Source organism: Phodopus roborovskii, unplaced genomic scaffold (genome assembly GCF_943737965.1).
Source record: "Phodopus roborovskii unplaced genomic scaffold, PHOROB, whole genome shotgun sequence".
Lineage (NCBI taxonomy): Eukaryota > Metazoa > Chordata > Mammalia > Rodentia > Cricetidae > Phodopus > Phodopus roborovskii.
The window spans coordinates 1,518,219-1,533,653 of NW_026126571.1; the positions used below are offsets into that span (position 1 = coordinate 1,518,219).

The 15,435-nt window shown below is 54.1% G+C and overlaps 3 protein-coding genes across 3 annotated transcripts; 1 reads left to right on the top strand and 2 right to left on the bottom strand.

Annotated features, from left to right (window-relative positions):
- Positions 1–319: 319 nt before the first annotated feature.
- On the top strand, positions 320–10,622 carry Smyd5 (SMYD family member 5). The gene is made up of 13 exons (XM_051203002.1): positions 320–458; positions 2,673–2,781; positions 3,324–3,463; positions 3,800–3,921; positions 4,193–4,262; positions 4,728–4,832; positions 5,799–5,861; positions 6,002–6,072; positions 6,318–6,424; positions 6,768–6,824; positions 8,571–8,665; positions 9,233–9,303; positions 9,380–10,622. The coding sequence occupies exons 1-13, from the start codon at positions 363–365 to the stop codon at positions 9,516–9,518; spliced, it is 1,245 nt and encodes a 414-aa protein (XP_051058959.1). The 5' UTR covers positions 320–362; the 3' UTR covers positions 9,519–10,622.
- A 453-nt stretch (positions 10,623–11,075) lies between these two features.
- Positions 11,076–14,817, bottom strand: Pradc1 (protease associated domain containing 1). The gene is made up of 5 exons (XM_051203076.1): positions 14,718–14,817; positions 12,615–12,715; positions 12,128–12,237; positions 11,708–11,875; positions 11,076–11,517 (listed from the first exon to the last, which is right to left on the bottom strand). Exons 1-5 carry the CDS (start codon positions 14,782–14,784, stop codon positions 11,397–11,399), a joined length of 567 nt encoding a protein of 188 aa, XP_051059033.1. The 5' UTR covers positions 14,785–14,817; the 3' UTR covers positions 11,076–11,396.
- Positions 14,818–14,835: 18 nt separating this feature from the next.
- Positions 14,836–15,343, bottom strand: LOC127235810 (putative insulin-like growth factor 2 antisense gene protein). The gene is made up of 2 exons (XM_051203250.1): positions 14,971–15,343; positions 14,836–14,927 (listed from the first exon to the last, which is right to left on the bottom strand). The coding sequence occupies exons 1-2, from the start codon at positions 15,341–15,343 to the stop codon at positions 14,836–14,838; spliced, it is 465 nt and encodes a 154-aa protein (XP_051059207.1).
- Positions 15,344–15,435: the final 92 nt, after the last annotated feature.

Consider the following 15,435-nt stretch of genomic DNA (forward strand, 5'->3'; position numbering starts at 1 on the left):
ACGGCTGCGAGCTCGTGGCCGGCCTGGGATACACAGTGAGGCCCTGTCTCAAAACCAAGACAGCGTGAAAAGGTGCAATAACGACCCGTTTCTGGCTGGCTGGTCCGCCGTGGCCGGTGGACTGCGACCCTGGCCACCGAGTCAGAAACACCGGTAACCAGAGGTGCAAGCACGCAGCCAGGCCGGGCTCCTCCGGGCCACGCAACCGAGGCGTCCAAAAGCCCCGCCTTGCTGCAGAGCGGAGCGGAGCGGAGCGGTCCCGGGAGCGGTGGGGATGGCGGGAGGGGGGCGGGCGCTCAGCCGCCCCGTGGGCGGGGCCTCCCGGGCGGGGTCAAGGGTCAGAAGGCGGAGGCGTGCCCAAGATGGCGGCCTCCATGTGCGACGTGTTCTCCTTCTGCGTGGGCGTGGCGGGCGGTGCCCGCGGCTCCGTGGAAGTCCGTTTCGTGAGCAGCGCCAAGGTGGGGCGGGCGGGCGCGCGGGCGGCGCGGGGCGCGGGCGGGCGGGAGGCGGCCGCCCGGGTGCGGTCCCGGCCTCGGGGCAGGCGCAGGCGGTCTCCCGGCTGCCCCGGGGTGGCGGGGGTGGGGAGGGAGCAGGCACGGAGCGGCCTGCCGCCCCGGAGGGAGGGAGGGAGGGAGGCACTCGCTGAGTGCCGCTGCGAAGGGTTTTTAACTGGGGAGGGACTTGATTTCGTGATTTGTTTCAGCGTGCTTTGCTTTTGCTTTGTTTTGGAGCCAGGGTCTCACTGTGTAGCTCTGGCTGTTCTGGAACTCACTGTGTAGACTGGGCTGACCTTTGCCTCTCCAGTGCTGGGATTGAAGGCACGTGCCACTGTGCCCGGCTCTATCGTCGTGTTTTATTCGTTCCTTGTAGAGTAGAAAATGCACATGAATAAAGATAAAGATCACTCTGTTGTACTTGTACGCGCATGTGTATATTAAAGTTACATATTTTTAGGAGCTACCTCTGTGGTTTGAAATGAGGTCTTGATGTAGTCCAGGCTGGTCTTGAACTCATTCCCTGCTATTACCTCCCAAGAGCTGGGTTACAACCTGGTAGTGGCTGAAGCACACCGGCTACCCTGTCCCAGTACATGTTTTCAGTACATCTTTCATACCATTTAGCCCGTTTCTACTTGTTTAAAGACCTGATTGATAATGTTTCATGGGAGAACCGTACTTCACTCAACCAAATCCTTTTTTATAGCTCCTTTATGTCATATATTATTTATCACCCCTGAGAGCAAAGGTCTCTTCACTGCTGGGTTTCAGTGCAGAGAGATTTGTTCTCTCCAGCACTGCTTTTTCCTGCCTTTGCCAGTTGGCATATGCAAGATGGTATTGCTTAGTCTTAATTTTCACTCCTAAGGGTGACAGTTACGTTGAATTAATAGTAACAATAATGATGATAATAATGTGCATAACCTTGGTCCTTGGCCAAGGATGTTAGCCTTGTAGTCATGTGCTGCCACCATCTCTGTCCAGGTTTCCGTCCTAAACTTGTCTTGCTGTCTTTTCTGTCCCATAGGCTTTGGGAGCGCTCTTCTCCTTGGGTGGGAAGTCAGCTTCCCTACATCCTACGAATCTCCTGCCCCTCTCCTGCCTTCTCTTTCCTTCACTTCTCATTGGTTGTTTATTTCCTCCAATCTCCTTTCCCAGTTCTGTCCTAGCCTTCTCTTAGGACCCTAGCTGGTGACTGGGCTAGTGGCCCTGTCCTGTATTCCAGCACTCAGAAGTCTGAGGCAGGAGGACTGTTGTGAGTTCCAGGCCAGCCTGGGGTCCAGAGTAAAATCACATCTCAGACAACAACAGCGAAAACTCTTGTTCCACTGCCTACCCCCTGCCTTCTGCTGGGGAGACTCACCGTCCAGCGCAGACTTGTCTGCTGTGACAGCTGTAGCCATCTGGTGACCGAACTGTAACTTTTTTCTCCCAGTGTGCCATCTTCCCCAGGGTTACCATATAACACCAAAACCTGGCTTAGGGTAGAGTGGGCGTTACCTATTCTTTGAAAGTTTTAGAGAACTATCTCCTAGAGCATGATGGGAAGGGACAAGTGTGAGCATAGCTTTTAGCTGCTTCGCACCGCTTCTGTGGATGTTAATTGATTTCTAGATCTCTACGAATCGTTTTGCCAGAGACAAATCAGTGGGGACAGAAGCCTGACCTGAGGTTCAGTAGGTGCCAGTTGAAATCTTATACTGCTGTACACTAGCTAGATCCTGGTATGGCTTATTAATGTGGGGTTGCTTCCTTTTTGGATTATTTTGATTATTGTATTTTTCTAAAACAGTCACTTATGGAAGATAAGTGTTTTATTATTACTTGTGTGTATGGTATGCGTGTATGTGGACATGGATGCGTGTGTGCCACATCATGTGGAGGTCGGATGACAACTGAGTAGCTGGTTCTCTGTTTCCACTGTGGGATCTTCTGTGTCTGCCTTCTTTGGAGCTAGGGTTATAGGCGTTTTAGAGACACCTGGATTACTTCTGTGGGGACTGGGATCCAAACTCTGGTCCTCATGATTGTGGAACATCATTCAAGGAAAACGAGGTCTTATTTGCCCAGGCTAGCCCTGAACTACTGATCCTCCTGTTGTTCATGTGCTAGAATTATAGGCATGGGTCGCTATGGCAGGTTTGGAGCTGTATCTTATGTTCTCTGCCCTGTTAGGGAAAGGGACTGTTTGCCACACAGCTGATCCGGAAGGGAGAGACCATCTTCATTGAAAGACCCCTGGTGGCTTCACAGTTTCTCTGGAATGCACTTTATCGGTACCGAGGTAAGCTTATCTTGCCTGCTTCAGGTGGCAGTCGGGCCATCCATTTTGTGCATGGAAGAGAGCCTCACACATCTTCCGGCTAACCCTCTGGGTATTGGGAGGAAATGCTGTCTTTTCCTGGAGAACAGGACCTGAGAACCACACCTCTGCCTACCTTTGTGTTTGGGCCTGTGTACCTGCTATGGGAGGTGGACTCCAGAATGCTTCTTGGGGAGGATGCACTCTCAGATAGAACTTAAGCGTCTGCTCCCATAATATACACTTAGGTTCATCATACTGAAGGGCTCTGCACAAAATTAGATGTCCCTACCGGAAGGTGGCGCATAACCCATGCTCACTGAAGACTGAGTTAGGGGCCAGAGCAAGTGGGGTCCTTAGCTTTGCCAGCCATCGGCCTCTTCATACTTTTTAAGCTAGAGACAAACTAGAGGGAGCAGCAGTCTGAGGCAGGGGTCCCATGGACTGAGTCTGATAGAAAAGCGTGGGATCAGGAGGAGCTAGCCCTTGATGGAAGGGCCTTACTGTGCCTGGCTTCCCTGCAGCCTGTGACCACTGTCTTCGGGCACTGGAGAAGGCAGAGGAGAACGCACAGCGGCTGACTGGGAAACCAGGCCAGGTTCTCCCACACCCAGAGTTGTGCGGTGTGCGCAAGGACCTCCACCAGAGCTGCCCGCATTGCCAGGTGAGCACGCGGGGAAGGACAGGAAAAGGAGCAGGTCAGGGAGGCTTTAGCCTGGTCTTCACTGGCCAGACAAAGTCTCCACAGACCTGTGCATTCGTCAAGGCTCACAGTCCAGTGTGTAACGGTGAAAGGCCCGCCATTGTCCGCTTTTTTGCTGCCAGTGTCCGTCATCCAGAAAATAGGTCTGGAGGGGGTCAGAGAAGCTGAACGCCCTCTTCCCTTCGTGTAGAACAACCAGCTCAGGTTATCCACTGGGAGTTCTCGTTACAGTAAGAATGCAGTTAAATGAGGTGAGCACCCCAGGTCCTGGGGGCTGACCTGCACCCCGCCTAACAGGTGACGTACTGCAGTGCAGAGTGTCGGCTGGCAGCTGCGGAGCAATACCACCGAATCCTGTGCCCAGGCCCGTCCCAGGATGACCCCCGCCACCCCCTCAATAAGCTGCAGGAGGCATGGAGGTAGGGCCTCATCTTCCCCGTCCTTCATTGTAACCTCAGCTCAGCAGCTGTGGGAGCTTTCATGAGTTACATCCCCAAGATGCCTTCTCCATTGTTAAGTTTTCGGTTTTCAGCACCCGCCTTTCATCTGAGCAGCCAGCCCTACCATCTACAACCCTTTTCAGAGTCCTGGAGTCTACCAACCCTAAGGGATACAAAGTTGCCCAAGTACGGGCTTCCCCGGCTTTGCTGCCAGGGAGGGAACTTGTAGGCTACGTTTTCTCTTCCCCAGGAGTGTTCACTATCCTCCGGAGACTGCAAGTATAATGCTGATGGCTCGGATGGTGGCCACCGTGAAACAGGTGAGTCAGAGAAGCTCACTCCCCACCAACCCTGGCTCTCAGTCACCTGACCTTGCTTGGATGCCCTTGCTCCTGGGTTTTCCCGAAGGACAGCTGCTTGCCGTGTAGAGCCTCCAGTGCATGCTAACCAGGAAGCAGGCATAGGCTATGGACACTGAGATTGACTGATAGGCCAGCGTCTGTCACAGCTGAGAGATGCTGTGATGACCCCTTCTGTCTGTACTGTTCCTCCTCAGTGGCCCTCTGTTTTCTCAGCGTTCCGAGTCGGCAAGCCCCAGTCCAGTTAGGAAGTGGCTGTGTGGGTGGGGGCTGGGGTTGGAGGGGGAGAGGCTGGGGTTGGAGGGGGAGAGGCTGGGGTTGGAGGGGGAGCGGGGCACAAGCGCTTGGATGGTGCTCGTTCCCTTGAGAGACATAAGCCCTTTGTCCCACATGGGCACATGGCCCTTGTGTGTCTTTGTCCTACAGGCCAAGGACAAGGACCACTGGGTCAGGCTTTTTTCCCAGTTCTGCAGCAAAACGGCCAATGAGGAGGAAGAAATTGTCCACAAACTCCTAGGGGACAAATTCAAGGTTGGTTTTTCTCCTGTGGTCTCTTCCCCCCTACCCTTCACGTAGCCTGGGGTGTCCATGGTTACCTTTAGGGGACTAATTCCACATTTGTTCTCGTCAGCTACAGTGGGGGTTAAAGCCTGGTCTTAAAAATCCCTTTAATAATGTGTTCCTGGCCCCATTTACCTTTGTAACCTAACACAGACCAGAGATTGAAAGTAGGGGAGAGGGGTTGCATGTCCTACCCTAGAGTGCTCGTCGGGTGCGCCATGTGGGAAGGCAAGCCTCCTGAGGGGCAGCAGTAGTAGGCACATCAGGGTTTCTGGAGAATGGAGGGCTGGGGGTCCTCAGGTCAGGGAGTGGCGTGAAATTCCTGTGGTGAGAATAAGACACAGGACTCAGCCTTCCTTCGGAGCTGACGAAGTGGGGAGGCTACTAGTGGCTAGAGACTGTCCAAGAGGGTGGGTTTACAGCCGTGGGAGGATGTGTCTCAAAGGGTTACACTAGAGCTAGAAAAAAGGAGGGCCAGGTGGTGGCACACGCCTTTAATCCTAGCACTCAGGAGGCAGAGTCAGGGGATCTTTGTGAGTTGGAGGCCAGCCTGGTCTACAGAGTGAATTCCAGGACAGCCAGGGCTGTTATACAGAGAAACCCTGTCTCAAACAAACGACCAACAACAAAGAATAAAGAAGGAGAAAGCCAAACTGATCAGAGGCTAAGCAAATCTAAGGGAAGCTCCAAGGGAGGGTGAAGATGGATGTTTTAAAGTCGGTGCTGTCTCAGCCTTGCTGGAACAAGTACTGGAAACAGGAAGAAACTTGGGGTTCACACCCTCACTTAGAGCTCTGAGACAGCTGGAAATAAGTGCTGCCTCAGTCCCCAGGAAAAAGGCTTAGGCTGCATAGCTGGCTTTTTTCTCACCTACCTGGTAGTTACTAAGGAGAAGTCTCCAGGGCTGCAAGCATCCCTCTGTTTCTCTTAAACCAGGGCCAGCTGGAACTTCTGCGTAGACTCTTCACAGAGGCCCTGTATGAGGAGACTCTCAGCCAGGTGAGTGCCGGAGGAAGGGACCTGAAGCCTTTCTTCCAGTGCTCCAGGCCTGGAGTTAAGTGAGGCCAGCTCTCAGAAGCTTCCCACTGCAGAGCTGGGTTAGGAAGAACAGCCCGACGCTCACTTCTCTCTTCCAACAGTGGTTCACACCAGATGGATTCCGGTCTCTCTTTGCTCTTGTTGGGACCAATGGTCAAGGGATTGGAACCAGGTTAGGAAAAAATGGTCTAGACCTGTTAGGTAATCCCTCGGGGTTCAGCTGGGAGGTTAGCGTAGGAAAGTAGCCACAGATACTTTCCAGGTGGGTGGGATTGGGTGTTGCACCGCCCTGGCCGGGAGGAATACGGCAGGGGAATCTGCTGCTCTTTTGGGAATCTGGGGCCCTTACTCTAGAAAGGGAACAGGGCAGGGAGCTGTGGCCTGGTCTGTTTCTGACTGGGCTGCTGGGACTTCCAGCTCCCTCAGCCAGTGGGTACATGCCTGTGACTCTCTGGAGCTGAAGCCGCAGGACCGGGAACAGCTGGACACCTTCATTGACCAGTTGTACAAGGACATTGAGGCAGGTTAGTGAGATGGGGCTGTGGCTTTCCCCATCTTTGGAGCTTCCCTAGTCAGGTAGCAGACCCAGCTCTTGCCAGGGAGCACTAAGCTTATGGAAGGGGACAAGAACCCCAATGTGCCCGCTGGAAGCTTCGGATCTCGCCCAGGACATGCCGGAGGCTCCATGCTGGGAGGAGGGAGGGGGAGCGCCAGATAAAAGGTAGTGGTGCCGGCAGAACAGCAAGGCTGGCCCCAGAGAAGCTTAGGTAAACTGCTAGAGCCTGGAGTAGTGCGGGACGGCCGAGCTGCTGTCTGCTCTTGTGAGTTCACTTTCCTTTTCCCACTGGCATCTTTACTGTCTTACAGCGACTGGCGAGTTCCTTAACTGTGAAGGATCCGGTCTCTTTGTGCTTCAAAGCTGCTGTGAGTCTCGGCACTGGGGAGGAATGGGCCCACGTGTTTCTGCCCTTACCAGGTGGTTTTTCCCGGTTTGCCCTTTGGGGGCTGACCAGGCCAAGTCGACAAGTGGGTTAGGCCTGTGTTTCTTTGGGCATTCTCTTGGCAATTATTGCCCTATCAGTTCCATCCATCCATGCATTCACTCCCTCCCTCCCTTTTCTTCCTTCATCCATTCATTGTTTTTGTTTGTTTCCGGTGTTACTGGGAGCCAAACCCAAGACTTCATCCCCAGCCTTGTGCTTGTGTTAGTAGATAGTTATGGTGGGCCGTGTGCATGCAAGTGTGATGCACTGAGCCCCGCTTCTTGCAAAGGGAGGCATAGGCATTGCACCACCAGTGCCCTATGGGATGCGGTTCAGAAGCACTGGGAGAGCCTGAGGCCCATAGGATCTTGGGAGGGGGCCAGAGTGTCTCCTTAGCACTTCCGTTTCCACATCCCAGTTTCTCACCTATTGCTCGCCTCACTACTAAATAACCTCTGCTCCCAGGTTTGGTGGTCAGGGGTTCCAAATCAGCAGACAGAAATAACTGGTTTATTGCTGATGTCCTTTTGTGAGACAATGGGGTGTATCTGAAAACGTGGTCAGTTTTATGGGCTGGGGGTGGAGCTGGCAGTGAAACAAGATACATTGTATCAGCACTGTGGTCTTCAGGATAGAGCACTAGGTACGAGGACAGGAAATGAGGTCTCACACCTGCTCTTCCCTGCAGTGTAAAACCACAAAGAAAGTGACCCGGGGCTGTAGTGTTGGTGGTTTTTTTTTTTTTTTTTTTTTTTTGTTTTGTTTTATAAAGTTTTGAGACAGGGTCTCCTGCAGCCCAGGTTGACCTTGAACTTGCCATGTAGCCAGGGATGATTTTTGAACTCTTGATCCCCCTGGCTCCACCTCCTAAGTGCTGAGACTACAGACATGTCATGCCCAGCTTTTTTTTGTTTTGTTTTGTTTTTTGAGACAGGGTCTCTTGAGTCCTGACTAGAGTGGAACTTATTCTGTAGTCCAGTCTGGCCTCAAACTTACAGCAAATCCACCTATCTGGCTCATGGAGGTTGAGATTACAGGTGTGAGCCACTATGCTTGGCTTGAGAATATTAATCCGGTTTCATTTATTTTTGTATATTTGCTTGTTGTACTACCTCACTGCTTTGTTTTGTTTTTAACTTTTATTTATATACACAGGCTATGGTACGCATATGGAGGCCTGAGTCAGTTCTGTCTGTACTAAGTGGATTCTAGGATCACACTCAGGTTGTTAGGCTTGAAGCAAGCACCTTTCCTGCTGAGTCGTCTGCCTGCCCCTATAATTGCATTTTTGTTTCATTGGTTTATTGGCCTCCCCCCAACATAAACAGGGTTTCTCTGTGTGTCTCTGGGTGTCTTGGAGCAGGCTCTGTAGACCAGGCTGGCCTCAAACTCAGAGATCTGCCTGCCTTTGCTCCCCAAGTGCTAGGATTAAAGGTATGTGCCATTACTGCCCAGCTAGAATTACCATTAAAAACAAACAAACAAACAAACAAAACCCTGCTTTTCATTGCTGGGCATGTACTTGTGAGTCAGAGGCAAGAACATCACAAATTCAAGGGCAGTCTGACCCTGATTCAAAACTAAGGGCTGAGGGTGTAGACCTGTTGTGGGATGCTTGCCTCGTATGTGCAAGATCTTGGGTTCTACATACACATACTTCACTTGTTATCTGTCTTTTGTGACCCAGGCAACCACAGTTGTGTCCCCAATGCAGAGACTTCCTTCCCAGAAAACAACTTCCTCTTGCATGTTACCGCCTTGGAAGATATTAAGCCAGGCGAGGTAAGAGGACTGGGCAGCAGGGGTGGGCCTAGGGCCTTGCAGTGTCTCTCCAGGGAGCAGCAGTAACTAGCCGGAGCCCCTTTGTTCGGCTGGTGGGAGTCACCACAGCCACCAGGGCGTGGGTCTTTGCCCATGAGGATGCTCTAATCCCTCCCACTTCTTCAGACATCTTCAGAAAGCCTCAGATTGAAGTAGAGCTGTGTGCCCAGGTGATTTCTTTGTGACTTGAGCCACAGGAGTTAGTGTAGATTGAGGGTCCTGGTTGGTGGCCACAGCCTATTGAAATTTTCTCCATATCATACCAAGATTAACCTCTGGTCCCATTAACAGAATTTGGCTACTGGCTGGTTTCCCTCAGGGTCTGAGGCCAACCTCCATCTTTGTCTGTCTCAGATCCAGGTGGGAGTCTTGCCTGCTGGAGCCATGGAAATGGCTCCGTGTTGAAGGCATTGAAGACTTAGCTTCTGGGCAAGGAACAGTGGTTGACAATAGATAAGGCGGCTGTTGGGGGAGCTCTTTTCCTGTCTGATGGAGGGCATCGGCAATCATAACTTCCTCTACCCACAGGAAATCTGTATCAGCTACTTAGACTGCTGTCAGCGGGAGCGTAGCCGCCACAGCCGCCACAAGATCCTCAGGTGCCATCCGGGGACATGGTTGGGCTCTGGGCTCCTCCATCCAGCAGCTGCCTGACTTGTCCCCCTTACTTTGAAGGGAGAACTACTTGTTCATCTGTTCCTGTCCCAAATGCCTGGCAGAGGCTGATGACCCCAGTGTGACCTCAGAAGAGGAGGAGGAGGAGGAAGGAGAGCCCGAAGATGCAGAGCTAGGGGATGAGATGACTGACGTGTGATGTTACCCTGCCTGGAAGGGGCCCTGCCCAGACCCTGCTGGAAAAGGGGATCTGTCCTCCACAGATGTTGGAGGGAACATCCCCTCCCCCTCGCACCCATTGCCTGCCTTCTCCCTTCTGGCATCCTGTCAGAGCTGAGGAGAGGCTGGACCCGAGCACCACCCCCACCAGACCTCAGGCCCTGAGCACTGCTGCTGAGCTGCTTGGGTCCTGTGCTATCAGCAAGCCTTGTAGACCTGACCTTCCCCTGCCATGCTGCACTGCAGCCGTGAGACTGGAACAGCTCCAGGCCTCGTAGTGTCTTCCTCTGGGCCCCGTGGCCCATGCTCACCCATCCACCTAAGGCTTGGCCCCTCGTGACCGGCTGTTACTTTGAGGGGGACAACAAAATGGCCAATCTGAAAGCAGACTGGTTTCCTTGACAGAAAGAGGTGATGCCATGCCTTACCTCTTCCTCTCGGCTCATCTGCCACAGCTGCAGCTGAAGTAATGGCCTGCCACTTGCCAGCAAGAGGCAAGAACAACGGTCTAGGCCTTCAGAACACTTCAAAAGACTGTGCCAGGCATGTTGGGTTGTTCCCATCGGACACTGGGGAGGTAGAGATTAACTGCTCTCCAGGGTCCAGATCACTGTGCCTTGCCTCTTAGGCTCAGGCAAGGTGGCTAGCCCTATACGGTCTTGAAGAGGCCCATCTTCATCAGGACTGTAGCGGTATCACAGATGAAAGATTGCACTCTTAATTGAGGATGCTCCACTCTTCCCTGGGACCAGCTGAAATGGTCCAGCAAAGGATCTGATCTCAGACATCCACCTTCAGGATATCCATAGAGGAACCCTGAAGGAACTGGACATATGCTTGGACATGAGCCATGACTTTGTTCCCTCCTGGCCACAGGGATGGGCATCTTGGAGATGACAGCCACTGCTCCCCATCTTTCCCTGAGAGGCCTGCACATGGCCCTGCTGGGGCCTCCCAGGGAGGACCAGTGCCTATGCTACAGGCTCTTTCCAAGGTGGAGCCAGGTGGAACGTGCCTGACTGGCCGCCTCATCTGTAGGGCATACTCTTCACAACAGCCAACACCTCTCTCTCCCTCTGGTCTCAATAAAATGTGGGTGGTGATGATAGGCCTCTGCAGCAGTGCTGTGTGGACTACTCTGAGCCTGCGGTAGTCAAGGCGGGTGCAGAGGGCACAGGTCAGCCCAGTGGGCGGCAGGGAATGCTCCAGGTTTCTCAGTGCTTATACTGTCAGCCATGCTGGTGTGTAAACATCACTAGAGCAGAGTGAGGGTCTCTGAGGTTGGGTCTCAGTTGCAGACTCTGGGTACAGGAGTCCTCTTCCCAGAGGGCTGGTCCTCGACAGCAGTCTGTACTAATCCTACTGGGCTTGTGCCGCCAATGGCCTTCTGTGAGACTCCCGTAAAAGCAGCAGTGTGATGTAGGACCAAACAACTGAGTCTCACCACACCCAAGCACTGTTAGTTTAGGACACGTACAAACCTCATGAGCTTTATTTAGCTTTATTGCTAAGATGTAGGGGACCTTAGGCCCAGAACACCAGTTCTTTAAAGCACTCCAGCAACAGCTACAGGGTCACTGTGAGGAGGTCCTGGCTGTGGGAGGCTGAGACTGCGGGAAACTGCAGACCACCAGGCTGCCTCCTCCGCACCATTTGCTCCGACTGGAGCCAGAGCCTTGGGTCTGGTTCTTGCCTCTTACTGGAGCATGAGAGGTCCTTCCCGGCCCTAGGGAAGGGAAAGCCAGTGGAGTGGCTTCTCTGTCCCCTCCCTGGCTCCACTTGTCCTCAGAGTCTCTCTCCAAACTCCAAACGGCAGGCTCATAGGTGTCCTCTTCCTGGTGAGTCGCCTGTAGCTGTTCTACCAGAGAGTCCAGGGAGGCTGCAGGAGCTCAAAGGTGGGGACACTGGTGACATTGACCGGGATAGAGATGACAGCCCATGGCAGCCCATGCTGTTCCAGAGAGCGCCGGATCATGTAGCTGGGAGGGCATGAAGGGCAGTCACTCTCTCAGCACCCCAACATTGCCCTCTGCCCCAGTTACTCTGGGAGTTTCCACAACCTGGGGACTTTCAAGACAGTGTCTGTGAGAGGGGACTGGCAATTGCCTTTGACCCCACCAAGTCATGCACCCAGTTTAGTGTGGACAGCCAGAAGCAAAGAGCCCTCACCCATCTCGGCCAAGCAGGAAGAGGGCAGGGATGTCAGCTGTGCGTTGAGTACTGTCCTGGATCATCTCCACGTAGAAACTGTCATTGTCAACTGCATTGTCCGAGATGATCACAGCCCGCCCGCCATGCTCCTGTACCACCCTGGTCTTGGAGAGGAAGGAGCAGCCCCTGGAAGAGGTGGTGTCATATGGGACCAAAAGAAAGGCAGGTGCTAGCTGCCCTTCCTCACATCCTCTCTGTGGGAGAATGAAGGGACCACAGAGAACTTGTATTGAGGGTCGACAGTACAGAGCAGAGAGTAGACAAGACATTTCGTAAAGACCTGTAAGGGATGAATTACTTAAAAATCGGCATTTTAAGGTACCGTGGGCTGTGATCAGAATCTGCCCTCCCCATGTGTCATGCCTGCCCACTCCTTACCCCCTTTCCACCAGAGCGATCTGGTCCTGGATGAAGAAGCCGTTGCTGAGTTCCCCGCAGGCCTCTGGAGGTTCGGCAGGAACGAGGTGAATCTGTTCATACCGTGTGTGCTGGGAAACATGTAGACATTTGGACAAGTGAGAGTGTAGGAAACCACGGCTTTGGAACAAGCTAACAATCCCATCTTTCTGGGGCCTCATGGCCAGTGAAGGAAGAAAATGGAGTGCTTTCCCTGTGGCTGGTTATAATCCAGGGACAGGAGTAGTAGCCAGGGCTGACAGAGAAAGCTGGTGCCTTGGCTTTTCAGGTAGTTTCCACCAATGAAGGCAGTCCCTCCCTGGTTTACAGTATGCAGCAGCTCCTGGAGGGCATGGCAGAATTCTGCTCCCTGCCCTGTCCCAGCATAAAAGTGGGATGAGGGTCACCATGGCTCAGTGATGGCTACAGGGGGGGGGGGTGTCAGAGATGTGAGCATCTTTGAACTTACAAATATACCGCCGAAGTCCTTGGCAGGTGTGGCTGTAAAGATGTAGCGAATGTCCCCAGGACTCAGCACTTGGAAGTACAAGTAGTCATGGATACGTAAGCCTAACAGAAAGAGTACAGAAGAAAAGCCTCTTAGGAACAAGCTGGTTCAGGTGTGGATCATGGGATACCCTATGTCTTCAACTGGGTGGACGGTGGTCTGGGCCCACCAACTTATTGGATCCTCGGGAACATGAAAAGTTGGTTAGTTACTTTTGAATCCGTGTTTCCCTATGTAGCCTGGCTGGCCTCAAACAGATCCAATTGCTTCTGCCCCCCCCCCCCCACGCTGGCCCCTCCCAACTAGTGTTGCAGTAAAAGGTGTGTACTACTCTGGCAAATCACACAGCCCAGGCTGGCTTTGAACTAGTTCCGTTTCCTTGCTGGGCCTTGAACCCTTTCTCCTGACTGCCTCTCATACAGGCATGCATCACCAGGCCCAGCTGGAGACCTGGTTTCTGCACTGGGCAGGACAGACTGGACACGGCAGGCGAGCCACAAAGGCCCAGCTCTTGGGTTAACATCCTCCCGTGCTCTGAAGACCTGAGTTTCAGAGTGGATAGGGAAGCCTCAAGTTTCTGACCAGAACTGACAAGTTAACTCTGGGCTCACGGCCATCTCCCAGTACAGTCATTGTCATCTCTTGTCCTGACTGAGCTTAACTGGTCTCCCTTCCATGACTCCTTTTTCAGAAGGGGTGCATGCACGTGTGTGTGTGTGTGTGTGTGTGTGTGTGTGTGTGTGTGTGTGTCCGTCCTGGTGCCTACGGAGTCTAGACAGAGGTATCAGCTCCCTGGAACTGAAGGGACACACAGTTGTGAGTGGGCCCTCTGGAAGATCCAGTACTGTGAACTGCTGAGCTATCTCTTCGTCTCCTCCTCTCCGCTGTCCTGCTTGAGGTCCTGCTGCCACCCACTCCCTGTCAGAGCCTTGGTGTCCCCTTCACTGACTACAGTGTACCCTGCTGCTCACTGCAGACCCGACTCCCACCCTGCTCCAACTTTGTCTCCGCTTCCCCAAGTTCAAGCTGTACTGGCTTTTCGGTGTTTTCAGCTTTTTGGGGTCTTCCTAAAAGTTTACCTGTCATTTCTCAGAAAGATGTTGCCTTGTCCCTCCCTATATCGGTTCAAAATGCACTTTCTTCTGGCTAATACTTCTTTAATTATGGTGTACTTATGATACTCTATGTTTCTTCCACTACAGTGTTGATTGTAAGTGTGAGACTTCACTCAGTGACGAGTCCCCAGTGCCCGCGCGCGACACTGAGGCTGCTCAGCAAAGGTTATTAAATGAAGGAACAACTGCCCAGCTATGCTGTCCTGAACAACAGAACAACCAGGGGTTTGCTAGGATACAGAAACTTCTCAGCATCGAAGTTTGATGTTTTCCTGGGATTTGAGTCCCCAGATTCCTTAAGCCCAGAGAGATGAATGTTGATGGATGGAAGTCTGTTAGTCAATTCAACCAGGTTATCACTATGTGTGTTGTTGCTACTGGCTGTGGTTATAGCTGTTCCTGTCTGTGGTTCAAATCACACCATCCAGACACAGCTCTGGGGTCTTGCAGTTTTTGTCCTGAGTGTAGGTACACTCCATCAGATGGATACACCCCCAAGGAAGCCTTCTAGATTAACACAAGGCAACCTTTTTAAAGAAGCAAGCTCGTCTGGCATTTGGTGTGCTCCTCTCTTCGGGTATATACATGTGTTCACTTAGCGCGTAGGTGTGTACATTTATGTGCGAGTTGTGTAAGTGGGTGCCCGTGCGTGTGAGCCCACGTGTGTGTTCCTGCCTATATGAACGCTAGCATTTCTCCATTCTGGATCTCTAGCTGTCACCTGGGTCGCCCTCAGTAGGAGGAGGGCTGGAGGATCTTGCTTCGACGTGGGGAGCCTCGGGCTGCCCCTACTCATGGCCCCGGGGACCCACACCCACCTACGACAGCCGTCTGGCCCCAGGACCTGGCCGGCCCAAACTCGCGGGGTCCCCAAGGTGACCCGTGGCCCCCGGCCCGAGCAGTGCGCACGCTGGCTCTCCAGCCCGCCCGCCCGCCCGACGCCGCTCACCGTGGACCGCGACGCACGCGGGCAGCCAGAGCACGAGACAGCACCAGCCCGTGGCGCCACGGCTCATCTCCAGGCCCGCTCCCGCCGCGCTCGCTGCTCGCCGCTCGCCAGCCGGACTTCACCCTGACAGCTGCCCCGGCCTCCGCCAGGCCCGCTCTCGGCGCGGGTTGGAGCGCGGAACCGAGGCCGGCGGCTGATTGGCTGGCGCGCCTGCTCGTGGGGCCGCACTTCCCGCCCCTGCGCCCCAGGCTACTTCCTATTGGCCAGGACGAGTGGGGCCGGGAGCCGATTCGCCGAAACTCCTGATCGCGGCCGCGGCTGGCGCCCGCCCCGCGCTCCCGTGTGTGTAGCGGCCGGGTCGGGTGCGCTCCCCGTCGGAGGCCGGCGGCCCGCTTCTCTGCGCCTTCCCGGGCCGCAGGGCGCAGCCTCGGCCGCCCTGACGGGTTTCCCGCGCCCGCGGGCTGCACACCTGGGACCCGGGACGCCTCAGCGCCACGGGGCTGCGTGGGTGCAGGGCCCGGCGTCCCGGGGCGGCTTTGCACCCCGCGTGGATCGCGCCGTCGGGGCGCGGGACCCGGCCGCCACGCCCTCCCAGCAAAAAGCGCGTGGAACTCGGTGACCCCCATAGCAAGTGCGAGTTCCTAGAGCGTCCCTGCACGGGGGGGGGGCGGGGGCGCGGCCTCCGGCTACTCTAGCCGGCCACTTTTATTTGTAGCTA